The sequence below is a fragment of the Eretmochelys imbricata genome, chromosome 25 (genome assembly GCF_965152235.1).
Source record: "Eretmochelys imbricata isolate rEreImb1 chromosome 25, rEreImb1.hap1, whole genome shotgun sequence".
Lineage (NCBI taxonomy): Eukaryota > Metazoa > Chordata > Testudines > Cheloniidae > Eretmochelys > Eretmochelys imbricata.
In genome coordinates, this window is record NC_135596.1 from 5,148,612 (window position 1) to 5,175,106 (window position 26,495).

Below are 26,495 nucleotides of genomic sequence, written 5' to 3' on the forward strand. Positions count from 1 at the left end.
GTGGAGGTCCTGGCCATGGGATGAGAGCGCCGAGCCATGTGTTTCCTTTGCACCTAGGAGCCCAATCCCCTGCACTCCAGCCACTCATGACTCCGTCTGACCTGAGTGCTTAGCCAACGTTCATGTGCCTGGGGGTTGTTTCAGGGAGGAGGAGAAACTGATGATGAAGTCAGGTATTTCTTGGATGCAATTCGGGTTCTGCACAAAGAATGTACAAAGTCTGTTTCCCTGAACACAGCCGGAATCGAACAGCGAGAGACAGCTTCTTTGCTCACAACCCCACGCCCCCTTCAGCCAGCACTTTGCCCAAAAGTTCTCCCCGTTAGCTTTTTCTCAGGGCCACACTCCCAGTGTTTCTGTGGCGGGTGCTTCTCTGCCACCTTCTTAGCACTGCCTCTCTTACCCACACGCCAGCCTTCCCGAAACAATACCCCGTGAAACTCCTCCCATGTGGATCTGTGCTTTGGGTAGGGGGCTGTTACTGTTTCAGCTACCTGGTTCCGCAAAGGAGCTTGATTGTGGTTTCCATTTATCCCAGATGAAGGACAGTGTTTGCCACCCAACTGTTTCAACAAAGTTTCAACCCACAACACCCGGAACACCACTTCCCATTCACGCAGCTGGGATGGGCTGCCCCTCAGGTGGCTAGTCTGGGGCTGCTTCCCTGGAGCCAACCCCCCAGCTTTGCAGGGGCGCGAAGGCAGAGGGGAGACAGGGGAGCCCATGCAGGGGCCTGGCCGGTGTGTGTTAAAGATGAAGGCAGCACGCAGTGCAGGGGACTCGGGGAATGGCTGCAGTGTGACTCAGCTGTGGAGAGGCTGCCTTGGCTTGTCTTGCCGCGAAGGAGAGGCTGCAGATCAGGCGGCAGCCTCCCTGCCAGGCCTCGCTGTGAGTTTCGCTCTCATTGCACAAGCCGCTGATGCCAGTATCCTCCTTGGGTTTCCTCCAGCTGAGGCCCTGGCCCTCCAGCGGGCCTTTGGGAGCCCATCCTGCCGCCCAGGGATCTCCCAGCCGCTGCCGGCTAGTCCTGGCCCTGTCTCGTGGTTCAATCCCGTCTCCCCACTCTCTAGCTCACGGCGCTCGGCTTCCCCCACCCCTGAGTGGCTGGTCTCTTGGCGGGAAGCCGATAAGAGCGTTTCCGACATGTTTCAACTCCTGCTTTCGCTCACTGGTTTCAAAGCCAGCCCCAGCCTGTGAGCTGTGTTGGGACTGCTCCGACTGCCCAGACGGGAACTGCTCTGTGGCTAGACTCCAGCCAGGTCCTGTGGCGACCTGAGAGGCCGAGCTTCCTCTAGCCCAAAAGATCTCCTGAAAATCCCAGTGCCAGCTGGCCATGCCACCCCGCCCTCTCTGCTAAAGCGTGATCCTTCCGGAGAGTGCTTTGGCCAGCATCACCATAAAATGCCTCAGATCAAGGGACTTCCCCTCTGCTCCTTAGGAGGCTCCTCCCCAAACTAGCTTTTCCCCGCTGGCCGTGCTCCTAACTCTCACTCCAGTCTCAGGGCCCAACTCTCCTCTCCCTTGCTCTGCTGCAGATTGGCAGCACCTCCACGGAAGACCAGGGGAGTTTTGGCCGAGTACCTGATTTCGTTAGTGGAATTGTTCCCCGTTGCATATGAATCTCCTCTTGTGCAGGAATGGTTTTGTTCAATATCTTCATAAATGATCTGGAGGATGGTGTGGATTGCACTCTCAGCAAATTTGCGGATGATACTAAACTGGGAGGAGTGGTAGATACGCTGGAGGGCAGGGATAGGATACAGAGGGACCTAGACAAATTGGAGGATTGGGCCAAAAGAAATCTGATGAGGTTCAATAAGGATAAATGCAAGATCCTGCACTTAGGACGGAAGAACCCAATGCACAGCTACAGACTAGGGACCGAATGGCTCGGCAGCAGTTCTGCGGAAAAGGACGTAGGGGTGACAGTGGACGAGAAGCTGGATATGAGTCAACAGTGTGCCCTTGTTGCCAAGAAGGCCAATGGCATTTTGGGATGTATAAGTAGGGGCATTGCCAGCAGATCGAGGGACGTGATCGTCCCCCTCTATTGGACATTGGTGAGGCCTCATCTGGAGTACTGTGTCCAGTTTTGGGCCCCACACTACAAGAAGGATGTGAATAAATTGGAGAGAGTCCAGCGAAGGGCAACAAAAATGATTAGGGGTCTGGAACACATGACTTATGAGGAGAGGCTGAGGGAACTGGGATTGTTTAGTCTGCAGAAGAGAAGAATGAGGGCGGATTTGATAGCTGCTTTCAACTACCTGAGAGGTGGTTCCAGAGAGGATGGTTCTAGACTATTCTCAGTGGTAGAAGAGGATAGGACAAGGAGTAATGGTCTCAAGTTGCAGTTGGGGAGGTTTAGGTTGGATATTAGGAAAAACTTTTTCACTAGGAGGGTGGTGAAACACTGGAATGCGTTACCTAGGGAGGTGGTAGAATCTCCTTCCTTAGAAGTTTTTAAGGTCAGGCTTGACAAAGCCCTGGCTGGGATGATTTAATTGGGGATTGGTCCTGCTTTGAGCAGGGGGTTGGACTAGATGACCTCCTGAGGTCCCTTCCAACCCTGATATTCTATGATTCTATGATTCTATGATTCTATGAAATCCGTTACCTTCACCTGACTCGCTCCCTAAACGAGCTTCCCTGTGATTTAAAGACCAGGTAACGCATCCAGGATCTATTGCATTCTGGGACCAACGGGAACTCACCATCATGTTGGAGGCAGTGATGGGAAAGCAAGACTCAGTCGTGCCCTTTAAGGTTTATTGAAGGAAACAAGGGGGCGGTGGGCGGGAATGAACCAGTCCCACTTGAACCCTCCACCCTCCTGCCAGGGAGCAGAAAGTTCGGCTTGTTACAGCTGGACTCAGCCTCGACTGCTGAGACGCGCCGCTGGGTTATCCCAAATTCTGGGGAATATTTGCGGCCTCCTTTCTTACAACACAAACAGCATTTTCAGCAGGCCTAACCTAGGGCAGCTATCTAATGGGTCCTCAGGAGCGATTGTGGGGAAATGCTGGCACAAGGAAGGACTCGGTGAGAGAGAGCACAGTGGGTGTGTCTCGCCTGGTACAATCTGCACTGAGCTGAATGCACAAAGACAGCTGACTCCAGCAGACTCCTAGAAGTGTAAAAGGGGGTGGGGGGACAGGAAGTGGTTTGTCCCATCCCATGTGGGGATGAAGCCAAGAGCCTTCAACGTTTTTCATCTAAAAACAGGGGGGAGGAGAGGAGAGGAGAAAGTGCCCTAGCTCAGCAGTCAAGGGCTCATCTGGAAGTGGACTTGAACCTTGGCCATCTAGGCTATTCTGTGGCGGGGTTCTCCCCCGTGGAGTGAGTCTACTGTGATGAAGTGAGCTGTAGCTCACGAAAGCTTATGCTCAAATAAATTTGTTATTCTCTAAGGTGCCACAAGTCCTCCTTTTCTTACTGTGTATAAGTACTTAGCTATTCATTATGGCAGAGTATGAGAGAGATACTGACTCTGTAGCCCAGTGCTTGGGGCCCTGACCTCAGATGTGAGAGGTCCATGTTCCAATCCCTGTTTCTTCAACCTGGGTCCCTGCCCCCTCCAGGGAGTGCCCTTGCTACCAGGTTATTCTGGGGTCTCTCTTCGCTTCGGTACGGGACCTGCACAGAGCCTCATCAAACCCAGCCCTTTCCCAGGACAAGCTTTGTCCATTTCATCAAGACACTCCCGACCGGCGCCGCAGCAGGGCACGTGAAAGGAACTCACTAGCTAACCAGTGACATGCCACATTAGCATCCAGCGAGACACTGGCATTTCCTTTAGCAGCAGAGTGACGAAGTGGGACTGTTCTTAATGTTTTCTCTGAATAGTGTGGGGGTGCCTCAGTTTCCCCTCTGCAGTTCTTAAGTATCTAGGTGGTGGCGATAAGGGTGTATGATCACTGCAGAGCCCTAGAGGGCAGGTGTGTGCAGGGGTCTGGACACAGAGAATGGCCGACACCCTCTTTCCTGGCAACTGATGGCCTGGGCCTTCCCCCCTGCAAGGTGAGAGCTAAAGGGTTGGAGAACAAAGGAATCAGGTGACCTCCTGGCCCGGGAAATGGACAAAGCCCAGAGGAGGAGGGGCTGGAGGGAGTTTCAGTTTGGGGCTGGCTGGGACATGGAGTGAAGGGCAGACGTGGTTGTCTGGCTCACTGCCCCCCAAAATGGACCCAGCTGAGGGGTTCGGTTCTGTGCACCAACAAGCTCTGTTTTAGACCATGTTCCTGTTGTCTAATGAACTCTGTTTTACTGGCTGGCTGAGAGTCACGTCTGACTGCGAAGTTGCGGGGCAGGACCCTCTGGCTTCCCCAGGACCCCTCGCTGTGGGAAGCGCACGGAGGGGCAGAGGATGCTGAATGCTCCGAGGTCAGACCCAGGAAGGTGGAAGTTGTGTGAGCTGTGTGTCCTGCAGACAGTCTGCTCACAGAAAGGAGACTTCCCCAGAGTCCTGACTGGGTTCGTAGGGAGCAGTTCCAGAGCATCGTCCGGGGACTCTGTGACAAGCAGCGTGCAGGAGAATCTGGTTCCTTTGATCTCGAGAGCAATGCCACATTAAAAGAGAAAAAGACTCCTTGTGCAGCACCAATTCTGCCAGTTTAGGATCTGGAGTTGTCTGGCCAGTATTGGGGCGGGGGATTTGGGGCAGGGACTGACTCTTAGTCGATCTGTGCACAGTGCCTAGAATGGTGATGCCTCTAGGCTCTGCCCCCCTCCCCCATAACAATACCTTCGCTAAGCAACTCATCTATCTCACAGAGCTTCTGCAAAGTTTAATTAGCATCTCTTTGACGCTTTGCTATCTGTGGCTGATGGGCATTATTCCAGAGAGAGGCGGAGGAATTCCTGGCCCTGTCTATCCAGGAGAGAGCAGGGGTCCTCAAGTATCCTAGCCAGCCAGATGCGAGAATAGGTCTCATGACAAGATCGCAGCATCCACTCAACGCAGGCCTGGTGAGAAAGGTCCTTCTGAGCTCCTGCCATCAGCTCCCCCGTGCTCACTAGCACCAGACGACGCACCTCCCAGGACTTGGCTGCTGTTCTCATGCAATGAGAAGCACCCGAAGCACGGCTGAGAGCCCCCCAGCCCAGCCCCACCCTGTGTCCAGAGCGCAGCATGACGGGCAGGGTTTTATACCGCGCTGTTTCTCTGGGGCTGGCAGACAGCGCTCTTCAGGTCGAGTCGCTCGTGTCAAGAATTCATAACTGCATGGCTGGACACGAAGGCAGTGGGGATTGGGGGGCGCCTGTGAGTGGCTCGAGGCTGAGAGGGGGCCAAGACACACAGGGGCCAGCATCTTTCCCAGAGACATTTGCTAGTGGGAGGGGGTTACTTGTCTCAATGGCATTTTGAGATGGGGATGGGGCTCAAGTCCGGATCCAGGCCCAAGTTCCAAGGGGCTCGGATCTGGGGGGTGGTTACACCCGGGACACTGGGATGCAGACCCAGCCATTCCCACCTTTCAGGGTTGTAGGACAAGGGGTGACTGACTGCACCCCAAAAGTCTCAAAGACACAGGAGGGTCCTGACCTGGGCCCGAGCTGCCAGCCCCCATTGCAGTGGGCACTAGTACATCCGGAGTGGAGGGGAGGGTGGGGCCCCTGGTTTCCTGCAACGAGGGGATCTCCAGCGGGTCTCGGCCTGGCTCGCTAGGAGCGGGGACAAGATGGGGCCATTAGCACTTCTCAGGCAGCTCTCTGGGCATGGAGGCTAAAACATTTTATTCTCTCTCTCTCTCTTTGCAGTTAAAAAAGCCAAGTTTGACGGGGCGCAAGGTAAGTCACTCCCACCACCCCTGGTCACATGGGCTACACGAATGCTTGGGGCAGGAGCCTCTCCCCAGGTCCCCATCCGCACTGCAGGAGGGGGCCGGGTTTCCCGCAGGGGGCAGCCGGGCTTCCAGTGTGGGTCTGACTTTAAAAAGCAGGGTGGGCTAATGAGACGAAGGGTCATTTAGGGCCCCTGGGTGAGCAGCTTGAGTTTGCTGGGGAGAAAGGTACCGAGGGACTAGGCAAGAGGAGCCTCCAGGCCTGAGGGAGGGGACCCTGTAGCCACAAGCCAGGCCTTGCTCTAAGGACTCATGGGGCAGCCCGTCCCAGCTTCCCCAGAGTTTACCGAAAAGGATCAGCAGATACAAGGGACCAAATAGAGAGGAGGTGGGGTCCAGGGGTTAGAGCAGGGGAGTTGGTGCCAGGACTCCTGGGTTCTGTCCCTGGCTCTGGGAGGGAAGTGGGGTCTAGACACACATGGGTCACACACACACAGCACCCACATCTACAGACACACAAGCATACTATGCACACAGGTGTGTCGCACACACAGATCTCACTGGCTTCCTTTCTGTGACGCCTGGGCAGGTTCACCCCATCTGTGCAGAGCTGGGGGGCACCCTGCTCCCCTACCTGGGATGGGAAGGCCCGGCAGCGCCCCCTCCCCGTCAGCCAGTGTAGAGCAGGCGTGCAGAGGGGCTTTGCTGGGGGCAGGGGCCATCCAAACCCATCCAGAGCTGAGGGAGTTTGGCCCCTTTGTCCCCGTTTGCACAGAGCTCCAAGCATCACGGGAGCTGAGCCAGCACCAGGAGCGCCCCCTGCTGGACAGCAGAGCTGCTGTCAGTCCCCTTCTGCCCCTGCCTCTACCGGCGCTGGCCCGGGAGGGCGGGAGGTGTCCCACGCACACAGCAGTCGGGTCGAGGGGGGGCTGCCCGAGAGGAGCGCCAAGCAATGCGCTGGGGGCTGTGGGAGAGGGGAGCCAGCCACGCGGCCAGAGGCAGCTTTGCTGAAACACCCAGCGGGGTGAGCGACGCCCCAGGTCCGGGGTGGGGGAGGGCCCTGAGCTGGAGGAGAGAAGTCAAGCCGCTCTCAGTCTCGTCACTCCTGGACATTTGGCACCTCTGGAATCCCCCCCGCTTCCACCCCTGCCCACCAGCTGGTGCTGCCATCTCTGCCCAGGGCGAGTGAAATGCAGGCCAGGCCAGAGTGGGCTGGGGGGTGGACTGAGGGGCATGAGCAGAGCTGGGGGGGGGCAGATCCCAGGACTGGGTTAGCAGGGGGCTGCGGGTTGGGACTGAGGGGCCCTGGCAGAGCTATGTAGGGCAGTCGGGTCAGGATAACCTGCATTAACCATGCTCCATGTGAGCTGAAGCAGCGTCGGGAGCTGACCATGCCCCTAGCTGGCGACAAACTGCTGAAAGTTCTCGCGTGGGCCGGTCCCGGTGCTGAGACGGTCGGGAAGGATGAGGGGTGGAGTTGGTGCTGGAGGAGTGGGGGCTGGGCCGGTCCCAGGGCTGAGACCGTCGGGAAGGATGTGGGGGGTGGAGTTGGTGCTGGAGGAGTGGGGGTTGGGCCGGTCCCAGGGCTGAGACGGTCGGGAAGGATGTGGGGGGTGGAGTTGGTGCTGGAAGAGTGGGGGCTGGGCCGGTCCCGGTGCTGAGACGGTCGGGAAAGGTGGGGGGTGGAGTTGGTGCTGGAGGAGTGGGAGCTGGGCCGGTCCCAGGGCTGAGACGGTCAGGAAGGATGGGGGGGTGGAGTTGGTGCTGGAGGAGTGGGGGCTGGGCTGGTCCCAGGGCTGAGATGGTCGGGAAGGATGGGGGGGTGGAGTTGGTGCTGGAGGAGTGGGGGCTGGGCCGGTCCCAGGGCTGAGACGGTCGGGAAGGATGGGGGGTGGAGTTGGTGCTGGAGGAGTGGGGGCTGGGCTGGTCCCAGGGCTGAGATGGTCGGGAAGGATGGGGGGGTAGAGTTGGTGCTGGAGGAGTGGGAGCTGGGCCGGTCCCAGGGCTGAGACGGTCAGGAAGGATGGGGGGGTGGAGTTGGTGCTGGAGGAGTGGGGGCTGGGCCGGTCCCAGGGCTCAGATGGTCGGGGAGTCATGGGCAGGGTCGGTGCTGGAGCTGGGCTCAAGGAGGGCAATGCTGGGAGAACCTCCCTTGTGTTAGTTGGAGACTCCGCATGGGGACGGGGAGGCCCCTGGGCTGATGGGAAGAGCCAGCGGGTGGCCTTTGAGGCTAGGGGTGGGGAGCATTTCCAGCCCCAGGAGGCTGTCCGACCCGCCCAGGGGACTCGCGGTGCCTCCCCGCCTGGGACAGGGCTGATCCGGGCCCAAGGCTCCACCCTCTGCTCCCTTCCCTGCAGAGAAGTTCAACACCTACGTGACCCTGAAGGTGCAGAATGTCAAGAGCACGACAATCGCAGTGCGGGGGAACCTGCCCTGCTGGGAGCAGGACTTCATGTTGTGAGTACAACCCTTGGGTGGGGCGGGGGACGCCAGGAGTCTGTGGGCTCCCGGGGCCTTGTGCTCTTGGGAAGCTGGTGTCAGATAAACCCCGTGTGCCGCATGAGTTCCACAAATCCTCAAAATCAGGTATGTGCCGGATAAACTGGGAAGTCGGGAGCTCGGATGCAGGATCCTCGGAGAGTCTCAGGTCACCCCGCCTTTGATGGGTGGCCCGGAGAAACTCCCGGCCCCTCGGCAGCCTCCAGGCCATGGAGCCTGCAATCGCATGGAGGGGAAGGGGAGGCGTCTCTTGGCGCACCCATGGCCGTTGGCCCTGCCAGACCCCCGGGTGGGTGCCGGATCCCTGCTCTCTGCCTGGGCACGATGCCCGAGGCACTCGACACACCGGTTGAGAGCCAGAGAAAGCCACTGCAGTCTGCAGAGGGGGCCTGGGGAACCAGAGCAGGGTGAGACCAGGAATTCCCAACCTGTCAGCAGTGTAAACTGCCGTGTCACAGAGAGAGGGGCATGGGGCATGCCTGGAGGCCACAGCTAGGCACGGAGCCTGGGGCTGCTAGGAACATGGCAGCTGTTAACCCCCAAGACGAGGCAGCCCCTGGGGGAATCCCAGCAGCAAGGGAGAGCCTGGCGCTGAGGACCGGGCTGCTCCACATGGCAGGAAAGCGCCTGTCCCCTTTGCTCCCTCATTCTGCATCCGTCTGCTTAAAGCGTCAAACACCAGCGCGTCCCAGACCTGGGGTCAGGGGGCTGCAGGAGGGGCCGCTGCAGACACAGCCGTGACTCACCAAAGGGCCCTAATTACCATCACTCGAATGATGCTCCCATCTCAGGCTACACACTCCGGTGGGAGATTAAAGTGATGTCACGGAGTGGGGGGGAGTCCGGGGCCTGCACCCCTCTTCCTGGGATTCACCGTGACTCTCAGCCAGCCAGTAAAACGGAAGGTTTATTGGACAATAGGAACACAGTCTAAAACAGAGCTTGTGGGTACAACCAGGACCCCTCTGTCAAGTCCTTCTGGGGGGCAGGGAGCTTAGACCCCAGCCCTGGGGTTCCCTGGTTCCACCACCCAGCACCAAACTGAAACCAAAACCCCCCCAGCAGGCTCCCTCCTGCAGCCTTTGTCCAGTTTCCCGGGCAGAGGTGTTACCTCCCTGTCCCCCTCCTGGCTCAGGTGACTGGCTCTCAGGTCTCCCATCCCCAGTGAAACTCCCCTGCCACATTCCCAGGTCAACACTCCCCCCTCCCTGCTGCGTCACAAGTGCCAAGGGTCAAACCGTTGGCAGCTCCAGATTTGTCCTTGCTCAGAAGCCGGCTCCTCCGACGGTCGAAGACTCTGACGTCTACGCAGCAAAGCGGGAGGAGATTCGGAAGCATGCTGGTGTGTGTTAAACTCACACCTCGGATGCTGGGAAATTCAAACTCCCCCTCCACACACACATTTCTGTAGGACCTACCAAAGAAAAAAGTGCCCCCCTCCACAATTAACTCCGACACAATTTCCAGAGCTGAGCTGTGTCCAGATGACAAGTCACAGCTAGTGCAATCTTGGGAGCTGGCGCTATCTAACCTCCCTATGCCGTGTTCCAGCGCTGGGGGGGGGCTCCCAGTTCCCCCGGTCCCAGCCTCTCCCAGCAGGGGGCGCTGTGGGGAATGGGGCAGCAGCACTGACTCCCAGCTGCAGCGAGTGGCCCTGTGGCATGAGCTCACTCATATATGGGGCCGGGAGCCAGGCCGCCCAGGGCTTTGGGAGAGGCAGCGAGCCAGATGGGGCCAGCACCGATGGGCACGTGGTCACTTTGCTTCCCTTGCAGTGAGATTAACCGGTTGGACCTGGGGCTGACGGTGGAGGTGTGGAACAAGGGGCTGATCTGGGACACCATGGTGGGGACGGTGTGGATCCCCCTGCAGACCATCCGGCAGTCCAACGAGGTAGGCACAGGGCGCTCTCCCCAGCAGGGCCCAGACAGCAGCTACTCCCGGACCTTCCTGGCTCCTTGTCCCGGTCTCTGCCCTTCGGAGCCCGGCCAGGACTGGGCATCGCTCGCCACCTGCCGGCCTTCTGGGGGGCGGGGAGAGGGGAGGGTCTGTGTCTGGGGGGAGCCACCCGTCCCCTGGACCCCGAAGTCCCCTTCCTGTGCTGAGGCTCAGCCTCCTCCTAACCCACAGGGCACTTCCCAGCAGAGCCAGGCTGGTGGTGCCAGGAGACAGGTGGGGAAGGGCAGGTGTCCACCTGCTTGGGGGTGGGCAGAGTCAGCCAGGGGGTTTGAGGTTCTCTTCCAGCAGCTGGGAGGAAAGCAAGGTGGGGGGGCGGGGAGGAGGAGTCTCCAGGGTGCAAAGGGTTAATGATGAGCCTGTGGACCAAGCCCTTGTCCCCCCTGAAGCGGTCGATGCTCTAAGGCGCCATGGGGCAGGCCAGGGATTTAGCCTCCCTGCCCTGGTACTGCTCCTGCATGCTCCATGACCTGGCACTGCCTCAAATCGTCTTCTCCTGAAGGGGGGCTCGAGGCAGGGGGCAGGTGGATGGGACATGGCTGTCCAGACAGCACAGCTCTTCGCTATTGCTGCTAGCAGGAGGGAGAGCAGGGGTCTGGGACTCCCGACTCCTGGGTTCCATTCCTGGCTCAGGAAATCGCGCCCCCCCCTTGTGCCTCAGTTTCCCCCCCCCCAGTAACAGACCCTCCCGCGGCACACAGAGCTGTGAGGCTTAGCCCCATGAAAGGGCCAGAGCAGGGGAGCATGACTGGGTTATTTGCCAGGCTGGGAGAGTCTAAACTGAGCTTCATTCCCCTGGCATCTGTCCTGACCCCCCAGTTCTCTCCCCTAGGAGGGCCCCGGGGAATGGCTCACCCTCGACTCCCAGGTCATCATGACTGACAACGAGATCTCTGGCACCAAGGACCCCACCTTCCACCGCATCCTGCTGGACACCCGCTTTGAGTTACCGCTCGGTATGGTGCCCTCCTCAGGGCCAGGGGGCAAGAGGGGCTCCTGGCCTGTGCCCCCATCCCTATCCGTGTGCCCGGGGTTCTCCCTCCTTGGGGATATTTCCCGCCTCACACCCCAGATGTGTAGATGAGGGGGGATTGAAAGAGATGGGGGGGCCCAAAACTGGAAACACAATGGGGGCTGTGATTCAGGATTGAGGGGCACCAGCAGAGCTGTGGGGCGAGCCCAGGGCTGGGATAGCTGGGGCTGTGGTTCAGGATTGAGGGGCACTGGCAGAACTGTGGGGCGAGCCCAGGGGTCAGGACTGAGGGGCATCATCACAGTCCTTTCCTGGATCCCCTCCCTCATGCCGTGTGCCCAGCTTACAGCTCCTCCTCTCCACCCTCCTTTCCCTTCCGGTGACGAGCTGATCGGAGTGTGGGGCTCCCCAACTCCACTCCCACTCCCCAGGCTGGAGCTGGGAGCCCTGGCTCCTGCCCGTCTTGGTCCCAACCTCTGGTCCTTTCCCCTGGTGAATTGATGCCAACAATCAATGCAGTGACATCGCTGGCTCCCTGTAAGGGCAGATTTCGCCGTCGCCCGCCACAAGCCAGCATCGGGGGTAAGGCTGGGACGACAATTTCTCTCCCATCTCCTCTGGCCCAGCCTTGCCACCCCCCTTCCCTCCATGCCCCACAGATCCACCCCCCCCCCACCCCCAGAACAGGCTGCCTCTCCCCGCCATCCTCTGCTCAGCTGCAGGCCCAGCCAGAGGCCGGTCCCATGCTCCAGACGTGGGCCCCCATATGCAGGGCCCCAGGGGCTGCGTTGGGAGGGAGGGGCCGGGCTACAGAGACCCCACGGGCTGCTGGCAAGGGGGCCTCTCTGCTTTCAGACATCCCCGAGGAGGAGGCCAGGTACTGGGCGAAGAAGCTGGAGCAGCTGAATGCTATGAAGGATCAGGACGATGTAAGTCAGCTCTGGGGCCTGGCACCCCCTGCCGGCCCTGATCCCCTGTGTGTGTCCTCAGCTCCCCCCGCCCCCCAGCACTGCTGGGTTGTGTGCATGCGGGTGGCGCCTGGCTGGGCGAGCGTGCCAGGGCCTCACTGGCAGAGACAGGACCAGGGGGACGGGGCAGGAAATCAGAGCGTCCCGCAGGGATTTGCACTGAGTGCCCTGGGGGTCACCCCCTGAAGGGCTGCGGGACCTGGGGGAGGGGGCCGGGCCGGAGACTGCCTGGCTGGGGGGCCCGTGACCATCCCTCTGTTCTCTCCCCAGTACGAGTTCCAGGAGGAGCAGGACAAGCCGCTCCCCGTGCCCGGCTCCCCGTGCTGTAAGTACCGATCACCTCCAGCAGCCAGCCCCCAACTCCTCTGGGTCTGTGACCCGCCCGCTCCCGCAGAGCTGGGTCACAGGCACCTCTCGGGCCAGACCCCAGGGGGGCTGGATGGTGCCTGGACGGAGCTGGGGGGTGGGAGGAGCTTGTGGCATTTCCTGACTCTGTGCAACACCCCGGAATTTGTTTGACCCCCACCAGGTGAGGTGGGATGAGGATGATCATAGGGCCTGTGTCTCCCTTGCCCCCCAACTCACGGTCCCCACCCAGTTCACGTGCATGGCCCCCCCCCAACCTGATTAGCATGGGGCCGACGCCTCTCACCCGCACCCTGCGCGTCGCCCCCTCTGGGTCAGCAGCTGCAGCTTGGCAGCGTTCCTGCAAGGGGGCGACAGCTGCGGAGGGGTCTGGGCTGACGACACGCCCCAGCCAGGGAAGCAGGGACTCGGCCTCGGTCGCTGGAGACATGATCCCCCTCCTCTGAAGTCCTTGGCCCCCTTCCCTCTCTCCTTCCTCCTGCTCTGTCTCCCTCCCCTCCTCTGCCGTGTGTTCGCTCTCCTCCGCTCCCATCCTCTGCCTTGGTCTGGGAAGCTTTGGAGCAGGGTCCATTCGGCTCGGCCCGCGTCGGGGAGGCAGGTTGCCTGAACAGAGGGGGGAGCAGGAAGGGCAGGGAGCAGTTGGGACGGGGCTGAGGAAGAGCTGACAGGGATGGGGACTCAGCAGTGGCTTAGGGAGAAGGGCCCAACTCACCGAGGGGAGATAAAGCCACGGCATGGAGGGTCGGATCTGGCCGAGTAGCACCGAGCCTGGAGGAAGCTGGGTCTGGGTGGCCCTGCTCACGTGGGGAAGGAGCTAAGGTATCAGGGCCGGAGCATCTGAGGTAGGGAGGTGCCCACATGAAGGCAGAGTTGGGGACTTGATCCTCCCCAAATCTCTTGGCCTTGCAGTGAGATGTGGCCCCACCCAGCCCAGCTGGCAGGAGAGTCGCTGGGTGACCTTGAACCAGTCACTTCCCCCAGCCTGCCGACACTCCATGCCTCGGTTTCCCCCTCTGTGACATGGGGGTCATCACACCCACCTCAAAGGGCTGGGCGTTGAGGCAAATTGGTCAGTGGGCCTAATTCTCTCCTGCCCTAAGGCCGGTGAGGTCAGTGGGGTTACCCCAAGGATGACTCTGCCCCATTAGATCTGAGCCAGGCGTGAGGGGTTCTCACCCCTGCTTCTGCTGACGTCCTTCAGCGTGGCGTCTGGCCTCCTGCGTTTGCTCCCTCCTGCTGCCCCAGGCTTTCTTCCCCTGGTTCGCTGTGGCACGAAGGCTGGGGAGCTGCGTATGCAGCTGTGGGCTCTGGCCGAACAGCTCTTGGGTCTTTTTGGCACGCTCGTGTTGACGAATTCGGAGAACAACGACCAGCCGAGATCTGGCCAGGGAGCGGGGCCCCCCAGGACCTGAATGTGGAGATGGCGGCTTCAGGGCCCAGTGCCAGGCTCTCTCCTCCCGGGGAGTGTGGGGTGGGGGGGCAGAAAGAGGGGCTCGGGATGCCCAGAGCAGCCCCACAGCGGAACACCCCGGCCCCTCCCACTCCCCATCCGGGGCGAGAAGGAGGCGACCCAGATCCACCAGGATTTAAGAGCCACTCCCCCGCCCTATGCTCTTTCTCCCAGCCTGCCCCGAACATCTGGATCTGTCTCTCACAAACCCCCGCTCTTCCCCCAGTCCTCTCCTGCCACGAATCCTTGCTCTCCCCATGTCCTTGCAGAGTGCCTGATCCGCCCTCTCCGAGCCTACGGCAGAGAGGGGCCCAGGACGCAGCGCTCAGCTCAGGGTCTGAATTTCCCCAGCGCTTGGTGGGGGCCGGGGCTGAAGCCAGAACCCCGACTCAGCCCGGCGTTGTGCCGGAGTCTGAGCGTTGGGGCTGCGGGGGGAAACTGGGGGTTTGCTTTGGGCCTGGCTCTAAATGGGGCTTGGTTGTCCCAACCGGGCTCTAACACCTCCTCCCACAGCCGTGTCCATCTTATTGTCTCTGCCCCTTTTCTTTATAGGCAACTGGAATTATTTTGGCTGGGGAGAGCAGCAGAGTAAGTATCCGATCGCCTTGTCGCCCCGAATGCAGGTGGCACCCCCCTTTCCTACCCACTGGCCTCCCAAAGGGCTGCCCATGCACCCATCCCCAACCAGGGGGAGGAGCATTCTGCCTCTGGCCCCCTAAGGCCCGGCAGCTAAAACAGAAGAGCCGTGCAGGGGAGCAGAGGGGTCCAGGTGGCTCAGGGAGTGGCATGACTAGCGGGCAATGCAGGGGGGCCTGGGACTAGCCTCACCTCTGCCTTGGCCTTGCCTGGCTTTCATCTTTTCATGTAGCTGGGACGTCTCCCCAGTGCTCCTGGATAGAGGGGCACAGGACTGTCTACAAATGCTTTTTTAAATGGGGTGGGTGGATGGACCGTCCCCGGGGCAGGGAGGCTGGGCTCAGGGGTTTGGGGCAGCATGCAGATGGCATTGCAATCTTTGGTCAATCCCAGCACGCCGGGCCCGGACACAGGGCACTGGGCTTTTCTTGGTCCATGGGCACCAGCCAGAGGGGATTGCCCAGGGACCCCCTGCCTCTCCAAGGCAGGAGAGCAGTAGGGGTAAGTCGGCATCCTGTAGACCCCTCCTCCATCTCTTCCTCCCCCTCTCCCCTCCCACCTTATGTATACTCCCATTCCCTCCCCTCCCTCCCAGGCTGGGGTAGCGGCTCTGGCTGATTCACCAGGATAAGGAATCCCATTGCACTCCACCCCCCGGAAGGTGGAAGGTCCTTGCGGGCTGGGGGAAGGCAGCTTGGTGGGTTGATGCCCTGAAGGCCCTGGGCGCTCCCAGGCTGGAGGATGTGGTAGGCCTTGACCTCCCGCTCACAGCACCATGGCCACGCTGCTGACATCTGCCCAAGCTGGGAACGATGCTCCAGTGTAAGATGCACAGAGCTCGACCGTCTAAATCCCCCTCATCGACTCCGCCCCACCCGCTCCAATGCACCAGCCGAGCACACGGCTCAGTCATGCCCACCAGTGCTCAGGCACCAGGTGGAACCGTGTGGCCTCGAACTCCAGTGTCAGGCCCACTCCCTCCAAACGGAAAGGAGCCCTAAGGGGTGACGGAGGGCAGCCTTGAGCAGGACAGACTTCTGCAGGATTGGGGAGCTGGCATGGTGCCCAGCCACCAGGGTCTAGCCTCTGCCAGCGGTCTGTGCACAGGGGGTGGGTTGTGGAGCAGGGTGAACGGCACACGGAGGCAGACTGCTGCTGGGGCGCACCGGGGCAGCTTGGCTTTGGTCAGAGCCATCGGCTACCGGAGCATGAAACTTCCCTGTGTACCCAGCAGGTGCCAGCGCCCCTCTTCCCACACACACAGCCGGGGCCGGATACCCAGAGCTTCTGGGCATTGGCAGTGCCCTGGACATCAGCGCCCACCAAGCGTAGGCCCCTCTCTAAGCCTCGGTCGGTGTCTTCCAGCTGAGTCTCCTAGGAGAAAGTCCCACAGAGGCGGGGGCCTTTGAAGCAGTGGCCCGGTTCTCACTGCTGCCAGCCGGGCAGTAGAGGTTGGCATTGTCCTTGCTGCTGAGACAGTGGCTATCTCAGGCCTCTCTGTCATTTTCTGGCCTCTGGCCCCTTCCCATGCAAAACACTCACCGGTGGCAGCCGGCCCTTTGCAGATGACGACCCCGACAGCACCATGGATGACCGGGACAGCGATTACCGAAGCGAGACCAGTAATAGCATCCCGCCTCCGTACTACACCACTTCCCAGCCCAATGCCTCGGTCCACCAGTATCCCATGAGGCACCAGCAGCAGAGCTCCCGCGACTCGTACACGGACTCCGTGCAGAGCTACGAGGTGGACTGCTCGGATCAGCGGCCCATCAGGTAGAGTTGGGGAAGGCCGGCACCGGCCCTCGGAAGGCAAGTGCTGCAGATACGTGGTGGTTGGCAGCCCCAGCCATCAGGTGGGAGAGCTTAGGCCAGGCTATGCTGCAACAATGACGGGGAGAGAGATGGATGGGAAGGGAGCTGTCTCGGAGGAGGAGAAAAGCCTTGCCCTTGGGCAGATTAGCTAGAGCTCTTGGCACAGGTTGGACAGAGCTGGTATGCAGTGGTGCCCACCCTAGCATTTCTGTGCCGACGCCGGCCGCTTCCTCCAGAATCTTAGCTTTCATTCAAAATTAAAATCCAGGCTCTGTGGGGAAAGCCCCAGAGGCTGCGCGGATGCGGGCAGTTAGAACCTGCTGCCCGAGGAGAGGGGCCAGCGGCTGCCTGCATTCCTCTCGCTGGATGTTTAACTCTGAAACCTAATGATGGGTTCCCGTGGTGCCCTTGTTCACTGTTCTGTGGTAGTAGAAACAGCTATTCTGGGATTGTGGGTGGAGTTTGGGATTGTGGGTGGAGTTTGACTAACCAGTGCTTCCTCCCCATCTAATCCCTGGCTAGCGTTAGAACACTGAGGGGTAAAGCAAAACCCTAAGAAACATCGGGGAGATGAAGGTTTGGGGGATCCATCCAAGTCCCAGGGACAGTCCTCTCCACTCTGGAGACACCGAGGGCAGGGCTATCGCTGATCAGGATTTAGGTGCCCGGGCAGGGCTGTGCAGGACGGACCAGGAGTGGAGTAGCTGAAGATGCTACAGAGACGTTGTGGAGCTGTCTGGGCCCGGCCTGGAAGTGTAGCCGGGCTGTCCGCATTGGCAGAGCTGTCGGGGGAAGTTTCCATGCCGTCTGCCTTCCCTGCACCGATCTATCTGTTGGCCGCACAGCCTCCCTGCTCTTCAGCGTTCAGCCTCAAGACCCCTCACTCCCACCCTCAGGGAGATCCCAGATTGGGGAATACCCTCCTAGCCCTCCCCCAAAATCCTACACTCCCTCGGGCATGGGGGGAATGGCCGCAGGACCCCCAGTGCCATGGCTCCGTCGGTGTGTGGGCGGATGCCAGGGGCGCGGCCCCGAGGAGAGGAGGTTTCATGCGGCGCGGCCCTACTGGGAGCTCATTGTCTGCTGTGGGGTCGTTGGTTCCCGGGTGACCGTTGCTGACCATGTTCCTCTCCTCCCCGGCAGACGCTACGATAGCGTCGATTCTGCCACAAACGGGCCCAGCGACGCTGAGTCCGCCTCCGAGTCGAGCAGGCGGGCCAGCCGCCAGTTCTCCCTTGAGAGCAGGCGGTCCCTAGACCTATCGGAGAGGTGGGTCTCTACCTTGTCTCTAGCCTTGTGCCTGATGCAGCGTGCTGTGGTGGGTCCTTGCCGCCCGGGTTAGGCCGATACCAGTCCCGGCAATGGCAGCCCCAGGTGGCTGCCGGAATTACCCGCTGCCTCCCCCCTCCCCGGCCACTCCTGCGTATCAGATTCATCGGCCCCGGGGGGAAATGACAAGGCTCCTTTGCGTGGGTCCCTCGCGGTGTCCAGTGTAAAGTGCATTGCACATGCATCCCAGCTGCAGAGAGAGATGCCCGAGCCAAGGGACCGGACCGGTTCTCTGAAGGGTTCTCCCTGAGGCAGGGTTCCCTGGCCATCGGGCAGTTGATGCCAGTTGGGCAGGTTGGCATTGTCCTTGCTGCTTTGACAGAACCAGAACCAGTGTGTGTGGGGGGAGAAATACCTAAAGGGGGCAGGATGGAGCCTGGCAGCTTCCTTCACCTGGCTGGGATTGAAGGCATTCTGTTCACCCCCTGTGGCCTGGGCGTGCGACTGGCTCGGTCGGCCCACGCAGCCTTGGTCCTTCGACCAGTCCCATTCTCACCACCCCAAAGGTGGGGTCGGCCTCCCCTTGCTTGGGGTCCCCATTGCCCCATCTAACTAGCCTCCCCAGTCGGACCAAATCTCCGGGGTGCAGTTTCCCGGAGCGCTCAGCAGGGTGGGAAGCCAGGCTCCGGATCTCAGCACACCCTCCACCCATGCACGACCAACGTTCAGAGCCCAGCTTCAGCACTGCTGCTGGCTCCCTCCCGGGTGGCCCGTGAATGATTTAAGCAGCGAGGGGCCAGGGTAGCTGCCTGGCAGGGTAGCTCTAGGCCTTATGGGGAGGAAACACTGACGAGAATGTGCAATGCATTTGAGGACACCTACCCTTGCCTGGGGAAGCCTGATCCTGAGACCTTGATGCGCTCGGGGTTTTACAGGATTGGGGCCTGGAGCCCCATATGGGAGGGGTGACTCCTGTGCTTTTGAGCATTTTCCTGGCTCTTTAAATTCTCTTTTGGGGGGTGGGGTTTGGTGAGGGGGACTCTGGGTGCTGAGGAGCCCGGAGTGGGGAGGTCTTACCTCTCTTCTCTGCCACAACCTGGCCGGGTCCCCTCGGTGATGAGTCCCAGCTCTGTGAGCTTGGATGACCTCCCCCAGTGCGTCCATCCGCAAGCCACCCATACTCTCCCAGGCCAGACAACCGGCCCCTCCAGCCGGCTTCCTGCCGAACGTGGGGCTTGGCCAGAAGGGTACCGTGCCGGTGTGTGCGTGCCCTCCCCGCTCCCACCCCCCACTGCCGGTGCCGGAGATGTGGTGTCGGCCTATCCCCAGGCGTGTCCCTGTACTATGTCTGCATGCGCGCTTACTGTGAGCCTCTCCGCTCGGAGGCACCGCGATTGCTGTGGTGCTCGGAGAATCGCCCCTGGTTTTCTCCCTCCTTGTGTCCAGTGGTTTGGTTTGTCAAAGACCCCCTTCTCCCCGAACCCCCTCCCTCTGAGCCCTCCACCTTCCTCCCCCGGAGCCTCCCCCTGACCGGATCCCTGAGCAGTGGGCTCGGCCTGTGGGGAGAGGCCCGAGGAGCGTGTCTGGGGTGGGCGGGGGCCAGGCCAGGCTGGCGGAGGAGCTGGGCCGTGGGGCGGTGTGCCGGAGAGGCAGTGGGATGGGGGGGGCGGAAGGGAGGGCAGGAGAGAGGAGCTGTGGGGAGAAGAAAGAGTTGAGGGATTTCTGGGCGCGATGGAGGAGCGAGTGATGGGGAGAAGAGGGAATGGCCGGAAAGGGCACGTGGGCGGGGACGTGGGGGGGGACCATGGGCGTGGGCTACACCCGGCTGCCCGTGCAGTGCCGCTCCCAGGGGGGCACCGCGTGCCTTGGCTGACAGAGGCACGTCTGCTCTGCCTGCCGCCTGGGGGCTGCTGAGAGGATGGGCAAGGGGTCTCTGAGGTACCCTGGCCTAACTGGCCAGCCGCTGATTGCAGGCCCCCCCACCAATTTCCCATTCTCCGGCCCAGCCGTGAGGCCCAGGATCGGGGCCAGAGCAGCGGCGTGGCACTGGGCCCCTCCGGTGCCGCCTGGGCTGAGGAGCAGGACTGGAAAACGGCGACATTTCCCTCTCCCTGCCCCCGCTGCCGGCTCACCCGCGGGCCCAAGCCGCGGGCGGGTACCAATGGGCCCATCCTGGCACGCTTCCCCTCAGCGGCGCCGCCTGGCGGCCAGGCTCCGGCAGCCTGGGGAAGGATACAGCCAGCTGGACGGGGCAGGGGGAACCGGCTGGGACCCACAGGCTCATTTTAAGCCTTTTCTGTCCTCTCCCCTCCATCCCACCCCCACACAGCCCCACCGGGAGCAGCCACTACGCCTCGTCCGGGGAGCTGAGCCAAGGCAGCTCCCAGCTGAGCGATGACTTCGACCCCGACAACGAGAGCCTGCGGGGCTCGGAGCTGGACGAGCGGGACGGGGACTCCTACCACTCCTGCCACAGCTCCGTCAGCTACCACGACGACTCGCCCCACTGGGAGGAGGACTTCTACCCTGAGGAGGAGGACGAGGACTACAGCGAGAACGAGCGGGACTACCCCCAGGCCCGGGCCGCCCCGCTGCGGGACCAGGAGGCGGACGAGGCCAAGCCCCTGGAGCGTGAGCCCTACCCACAGCCGCCGGTCAAGCAGCAGGTGCCAGCACAGAAGCAGCAGCAGGAGAGGAAGGAGGAGAAGGCAGCTTATGTCCTGGAGGAAACTCCGGAGATCCCCCAGGGAAAGCCAGCAGCGGAGGAACCCCCGGTCCCAGAGAGAGCGCCGGAGCCCCCAAAGCCAGCCGAGAGGTGAGGAGGAAGGGGGGCGCTGGCAGAGGGAGGAAGGGCTCCCAGGTGGGTGGCGTTTTCTCCTGTAGGTCTCCAGGCTGCCTACGGTGCTCACCCACCCTGGGGCCAGGCAGCTGGGCCTGGCTGGGGTGAGCCGTGCAGCGACCTGTGCTGGCCCAGGGAACTGCAACGTAAAGCCCGGGGCTCGGACTGGCAGCGTGCTGTGTCCGCAGGGCCAGCTCTCTGGCGTGCCCCGTCCCTGCACTGGTCCTGGGCGGCCACGATGGGCGTGAGCCGTAGCTGGCGGTAACAACTCATGGTGGGTATGTCACGCTAGCGACCCATGGAGCCGGCATGCTAGCAACCTGTGGGGGGCTCACGCTAGTGACCCACGGGCCCAGCACACTAGCGACAAGTGGGGAGCTCACGCTAGTGACCCATGGGGAGGTCACACTAGCGATCGGGAGACCCAGCATGCCAGCAACCCATGGAGCCGGCATGCTAGCAACCTGTGGGGGGCTCACGCTAGTGACCCACGGGCCCAGCACACTAGCGACAAGTGGGGAGCTCACGCTAGTGACCCATGGGGAGATCACACTAGCGACCCAGAGGCCCAGCATGCCAGCAACCCATGGAGCCGGCATGCTAGCAACCTGTGGGGGGCTCACGCTAGTGACCCACGGGCCCAGCACACTAGCGACAAGTGGGGAGCTCACACTAGTGACCCATGGGGAGATCACACTAGCGATTGGGAGACCCAGCATGCCAGCAACCCATGGAGCCGGCATGCTAGCAACCTGTGGGGGGCTCACGCTAGTGACCCACGGGCCCAGCACACTAGTGACTCGTGGGGAACTCATGCTAGCGACCCATGGGAAGGTCACACTAGTGACCCGTGGGGCCGGCACGCTAGTGACCCATGGGGAGGTCACACTAGTGGGGACATGAGCTCCTTGCACACTGTGGCCCACTGCTACATGACCCAGGGGGGAGCATGTGGCTGCCATGAGTGTGCCCTGTGCCAGGCTGGCTGGTTGCTGGGCACCCCACTGCTGCACGGCGACCGGGCCATAGGCATGGAGGAGGGGCCCGGGCTGACGTTCTGAACCAGCCTTAGGGCCCCGTCCTGTTCTCCTTGGTGCCCACGGAGCCTTTCCCTTTATGCCAGCAGCAGCTGGAGCAAGCCCCAGGACCTGGGCCCCAGCAGCCTGAAGCAGCCGTGGTGCCTCGATCCCAAGCTGGCGATGGCTTTACCACTGTGGCACCCAGACCTGCTCTGAGCAGGGGCAGACAACGCAGGACCAGACATGCTGCCTGCCCCGGGAGCGCTGCCCCACCCCCTCCGGCCAGCAGAGCTGACCTGGGGCCAGCGCCCAGGGGAAAGGCTTGGGAGGAAAAGCCTGGTACAGAGGGAAGCCCCCGGAGCTGGGTGCTGAGCTTGGGTCTGCTCTGTCACAGCTCTGGGCACCTTTGGCACAGCGAGCTGCAAGCAGTGAAGGGCCTGCCAAGCTGTCCACAGGTCTGGTGCTCTCAGACAGCTCTGCAAAAGTCCCTGGGAGGATCTCTTCAGGGGATCAGCCCCCGCAGGGTCACACAGCCACTGGGGTCAGCCCCTCGGCTTCACTGCTCCTGGGACCGAACCTCAGAGCCTTCAGCCCCCCTGGGTCATGCCGTGAGCTCACCTCAGCGAGTCCACCTGGCTTGGACACCTGGGGAAGACTTGCACCCCCAAAGGGAGCAGTGCACCCCAACTTCCTGCCCCTGTAACAGCTGTCTGGAACACAGCGTAGAAAGTCCTTAGTTACCATAGAGAACAGAAAGTTACAGCAAAGTCCATCGGGGTCAATCCAGACCCTCTAAACCTTTCTCCCTGCCTCCAGCAGCCCACACTTACCTACCCCACCTGGTCCCTCCTCAGTCCTTTGTCCTCCAGCTGCTCACACTCGGCTGGCTTCTTAAGGAGGGTGGGCTGTTCAGGGTTATTTGTTGCTAGGTGCCAAGAGTCTGGGCAATTGGAGTGACCATTGTCTTCTGGGACTGTCCATGGCCCCCAGGCAGCTAGGCATCCATCACACCTGTATCTCTGGGTCTCTGCAAAGAGTCAACAACCCATCCCTCTCTCCCCAGTCAACATGCACCACCTAGGGGAAACTGAGGCACACACAATATTCATACAAAACAATATGAAAAACTCACACAAGCAGAAGAGGCAGCCTGCGCTCAGAGATAGCGCCTACATGTGTGCTTGCAGCCAGCCATGCTGGGAGGCGAGCGCTGACCGTATTCTCTTTAACCCCCATCAGAGTCAGGTGGAAAGAAGCTCGGTGTCTCATTTCACCTAAGGCACAAGTGTTCCGCACATCACCCCTGGTCTGGCCGTTCCTGAGCCAGCAGGAACGGCACTGATGGGCCGGCCGGCATTTCCACAAGGTGGGGTAAAGCTCCCCTTTTGGTTGGAATGGAAAGGGTCCAATTTGCCCCCCATATGAAGGTCCCTCCCGTGGGAGGGGGAAGGTCCAATGTTGTGGGCTCGGCCCCTCTGGAAAACCAGGCCCCTTTTGTTCAGGTTCCCAACTCTGGATGGAGGAACTAACTTTCAGCCAATTTTTGGCCTCTTTTAATTTTTTTTAAACCTTTAAAAGTTTTCACTTGGCCGTGTCCCTTTAAACCACTCACCCTTTCCGAGGAGCCCACAGCAGTTGCTTTGCTGGTTGCATGAGTGCAGCCTTCCTGCCGCACTGGCGTTTACCGGGTTTCCAACCAGTGTAGGATTTAGTTCACTGCACTGGAGTCACGTAGACCCTGGGGTGGCTCTGGTGTTCACTGGACCAGAGCCATGGGGGCTCTGGAGGGGCATCAGTCTGATACCTGGGTGTTGTCACATGTATTAAAGCAGGAAGAAAACTTCCTGGAGGGTGTTTGTCTTTCCAGGCTGCAGACAAAAGCCCGTCCATACCCTCCTGAGTTGCAGAGATGAAGAAATTTGATGGTTGCATCCCTGGAATGATGTGAATAATTCACGGATGTTAGTCTCTGCTTTTAATATTAAACAGGTCTATTTTTCTATGGTTGGGTGAGCAGAATTGCTCCAGAATGGAGGGGATGCAGCCACAGACTTCTTTCTTGGGTTTTTTACTTTGTTTAAATTATAGACCGAAGCTCTGATTTAAAAGAGCACATAGTGAGCTTTAGAATTATATATATTTATAAAATTAAGAAGGGATGGGGAATCTCAGATGATTCTCATAAAGTTGGCCTCATCTTGCATGCTGAATGCAACATGCTTGTAAAGTGTGTGTTCTGCACTCAATGTCTCCCGCCAGTGCGGGGGGGGTCAACATAGAAGATAACAGCCTACTACTGCTACTTACCCCTAACGGTTACTCCTCCAGCTCAAGTGGTAGCAGTCTGTGTGTCTGTAGTAATGGTTGCAGACTCCAATCCTCCTGAGACATTGTTCACTTACTTGACTGGATTAAATGACTCGAGATATGGGATGGCGTTTGGGCAGAAATCTTTGACAGCCCTTTCCTGGAGGGACTGGTGTTTAATTTTCAGTGCAGTTCTGCACATCCTGGGTCTCCTGGGACCAGAAGCAGAAGTCCCGCAGTACTGTGCCTCCAACTCTTTCCTGTCTGAGTCCCAGCCCATGCAGGAGCTGTAAGACCCTGTGATACTGGGAGGGAGATTTCCAGCCTGGCTTGGCAGCTCCAAGGGGCTTGGATAGCGCAGAAGCCAAGTGACCTTTCAGAGGAGCAGTCGTGGTTGTTGGGTGCTTACCTGAACTTGAACCGCCAAACTTTCGGAGCTTTCCTATCACTGCTTTCGTGTCGATGCCCCAGGGCAGGGCCCACATAGGAAGTATGAGGCTGGGAGGTCAGGACTCCTGGGTTCTGTTCCCAGCTTTGCAGCAGGACTGCAGCCAAATCACTTCCCTTCCCTTTGCATCTCACTTGTTTGTGTTAATGGCTTAATTTTTGATCACGTCTGATTCTGGATAACACAACCTGTTAAATGCCACTCCTTTCTCCCTTACCAGACCAGAGGGAGGTGAGCCACCTCTACCTCGCAGCCTTTCCATAGACTGTGTGTCAGCAGTGCCATGCCCTGGAGGGCAAAGCAAAAAATGGGTAGACAAGAGCATTTTGCCTTTGCAGAGATGTTAAGCTAATTCCAGTTGAATTCCAGGCATGCTGAAGATCCCATCGCTGGTGAACTGGAAATAAATAGTTCGTGCAACATTGGCTAAACAGCTAAAACAAAAAGCAAGACGGGGACACACACACACACACCCCCATCTGTAGCCAGATGCCTTCATCAAACACTCTGGCTCTGTAGGAAAGTTGCAGACATGGGTGTCCGTGTAAGTTGGCGGGTGCCACCCCCCAGGCTGGGTCTGAGCCCCCCCCTTCCCCCCCACCCCGCGTGAGGACCCACTAAATGCTTGATCTGTCTGTCCAGTTTCAGAGAGCGGGAGGATGTGGAAGTCCAGGACGCCAAGTCCCGGGCCAAGGCCAAGTGGTTAAGAGCATTCAACAAGGTTTGCATGCAGCTGCAAGAGGTGAGTGTGCCCCTCCTGCCCCCGCCAGCTGACAGGGGGCTGGCAGGGACCTGTTCAAAGAGGACTTAGACAAGACAGGTTGATGACTTTCCCTAGCCAGAGCAGCCCTGGGTTGGAATCGGACGGTAGATGACTCCTGGGGCTGTGGGGAGGGAGTTAGCAAGGGGTGGGGGTTAGCAAAGGCATGCCCTTGTGCAGCCCTGGCTCGCTGGGCCTGGTGGGTCCCAACCGAGGGTGAAAGCCCCCCTAGCTTCTCCCATTTGCCCTTGCCGGAGATCATGGGCTCAGGGCCTCCTTGCCATCAGCTGGGCAGCACTGACCAAGCCACCCTCCATGGAAAGGAGCAGGAGGTTTCTTCATCTAACTAGAACCTGCCTTTGACCCCAGTCCCACCCGCAGAGCAAGTACCGGGGCAGCTAGTGCACAGCCCTGGAGTGCTGGAGACTTGGCCAAGATGGCGGGTAGGGTGGCTGGGGGAACAGGAGAAGGAGCTTTGGGCAGAGCCGAGCGAGCCTTCCTGTATCACCGCATGCACCTGCCCAGCCCTGTGGCCCCTGCCCAGCAAAGCACTGAAGAGCTGCATGTTCCCAGTGAAGTCAGTGGCCCGTTTGCTGAACTGGGACTTCAGGATACGTCTACACAGCACAAGGTGGGCATGGGCCAGCCTCCCTGACCTGGCCTGAATCCAGCGGGCGTGGCTAAGCGACGACAGGCTTTGGAGTGGGCTAGCAGGCCCAGTGTGGACCCTGAGTCCGCACTGGGCTTGGGTTACCCAAGCTGAAGCCCCTGCTGTGCTGTCTTCCAGCTGCCAGCTGCACTCACTGGCTTCAGGCTAGCTCGGGTGCTGTGTAGACAGGCCCCTAGCCCCCAAGCAGGACTTCTTCCCCAGGAGAAGGGTAGAGTGCAGAGCACTGAAGCAGGGCTCACTTCTGGATGTGTCTGGTTCGTGCAGACGTTGATCTGTCCACGTGGCTCCCTCCCCCACCTCCACCCTCTGTCGCTTTTATTGAGTTGACCATTTTTTGTTCTGTTTTTAGACTCCATCCTCCATCTTTTCTTTTTCTTTTGGTTCCGGATTCGCCCCCCTGGGGCGTCGATTCCCCCCCCGCTGCTTCTCTTTTCAGTTGTTCACCACCCTGGCCCTTGTGGCCGCCTCTCCCCTCCCCGCGGGGCAGGGCGGTGGCCCGCATGCAGGTAAGCATGTTTGATTGAACCTGGACCCATGCTGCGTGTGCCCATCCTGCTGTGTGTGTGAGCGTGTGCGTCGGTGTGTGTGGGTGTGTGTGCACACGCAGGGAGGATGGGGTGCCACACTGAGGTGCCTTCCCTGGTGTTTGCTCCTGTTCTCCCCCAGGCTCTGCTGCTCCCCCATCTTTTTTCCCCAGTCCTGGCAAGTGAAAAATCAATTGGGAAAGCAAAGTCCTC

The 26,495-nt window shown here is 60.2% G+C and overlaps 1 protein-coding gene across 1 annotated transcript in view; it reads left to right on the top strand.

The window, feature by feature from the left end:
• UNC13A (unc-13 homolog A) overlaps nucleotides 1-26,495 on the top strand; it is an 88,315-nt gene that overhangs the window by 6,488 nt on the left and 55,332 nt on the right. The window contains exons 2-12 of the mRNA XM_077805458.1: nucleotides 5,761-5,790; nucleotides 8,141-8,240; nucleotides 10,058-10,175; nucleotides 11,071-11,194; nucleotides 12,067-12,140; nucleotides 12,450-12,504; nucleotides 14,548-14,583; nucleotides 16,197-16,407; nucleotides 17,590-17,715; nucleotides 20,045-20,530; nucleotides 24,971-25,070. Coding sequence (XP_077661584.1) covers nucleotides 5,761-5,790; nucleotides 8,141-8,240; nucleotides 10,058-10,175; nucleotides 11,071-11,194; nucleotides 12,067-12,140; nucleotides 12,450-12,504; nucleotides 14,548-14,583; nucleotides 16,197-16,407; nucleotides 17,590-17,715; nucleotides 20,045-20,530; nucleotides 24,971-25,070 — 1,460 coding nt within the window. The remainder of the gene's footprint in view (nucleotides 1-5,760; nucleotides 5,791-8,140; nucleotides 8,241-10,057; nucleotides 10,176-11,070; nucleotides 11,195-12,066; nucleotides 12,141-12,449; nucleotides 12,505-14,547; nucleotides 14,584-16,196; nucleotides 16,408-17,589; nucleotides 17,716-20,044; nucleotides 20,531-24,970; nucleotides 25,071-26,495) is intronic.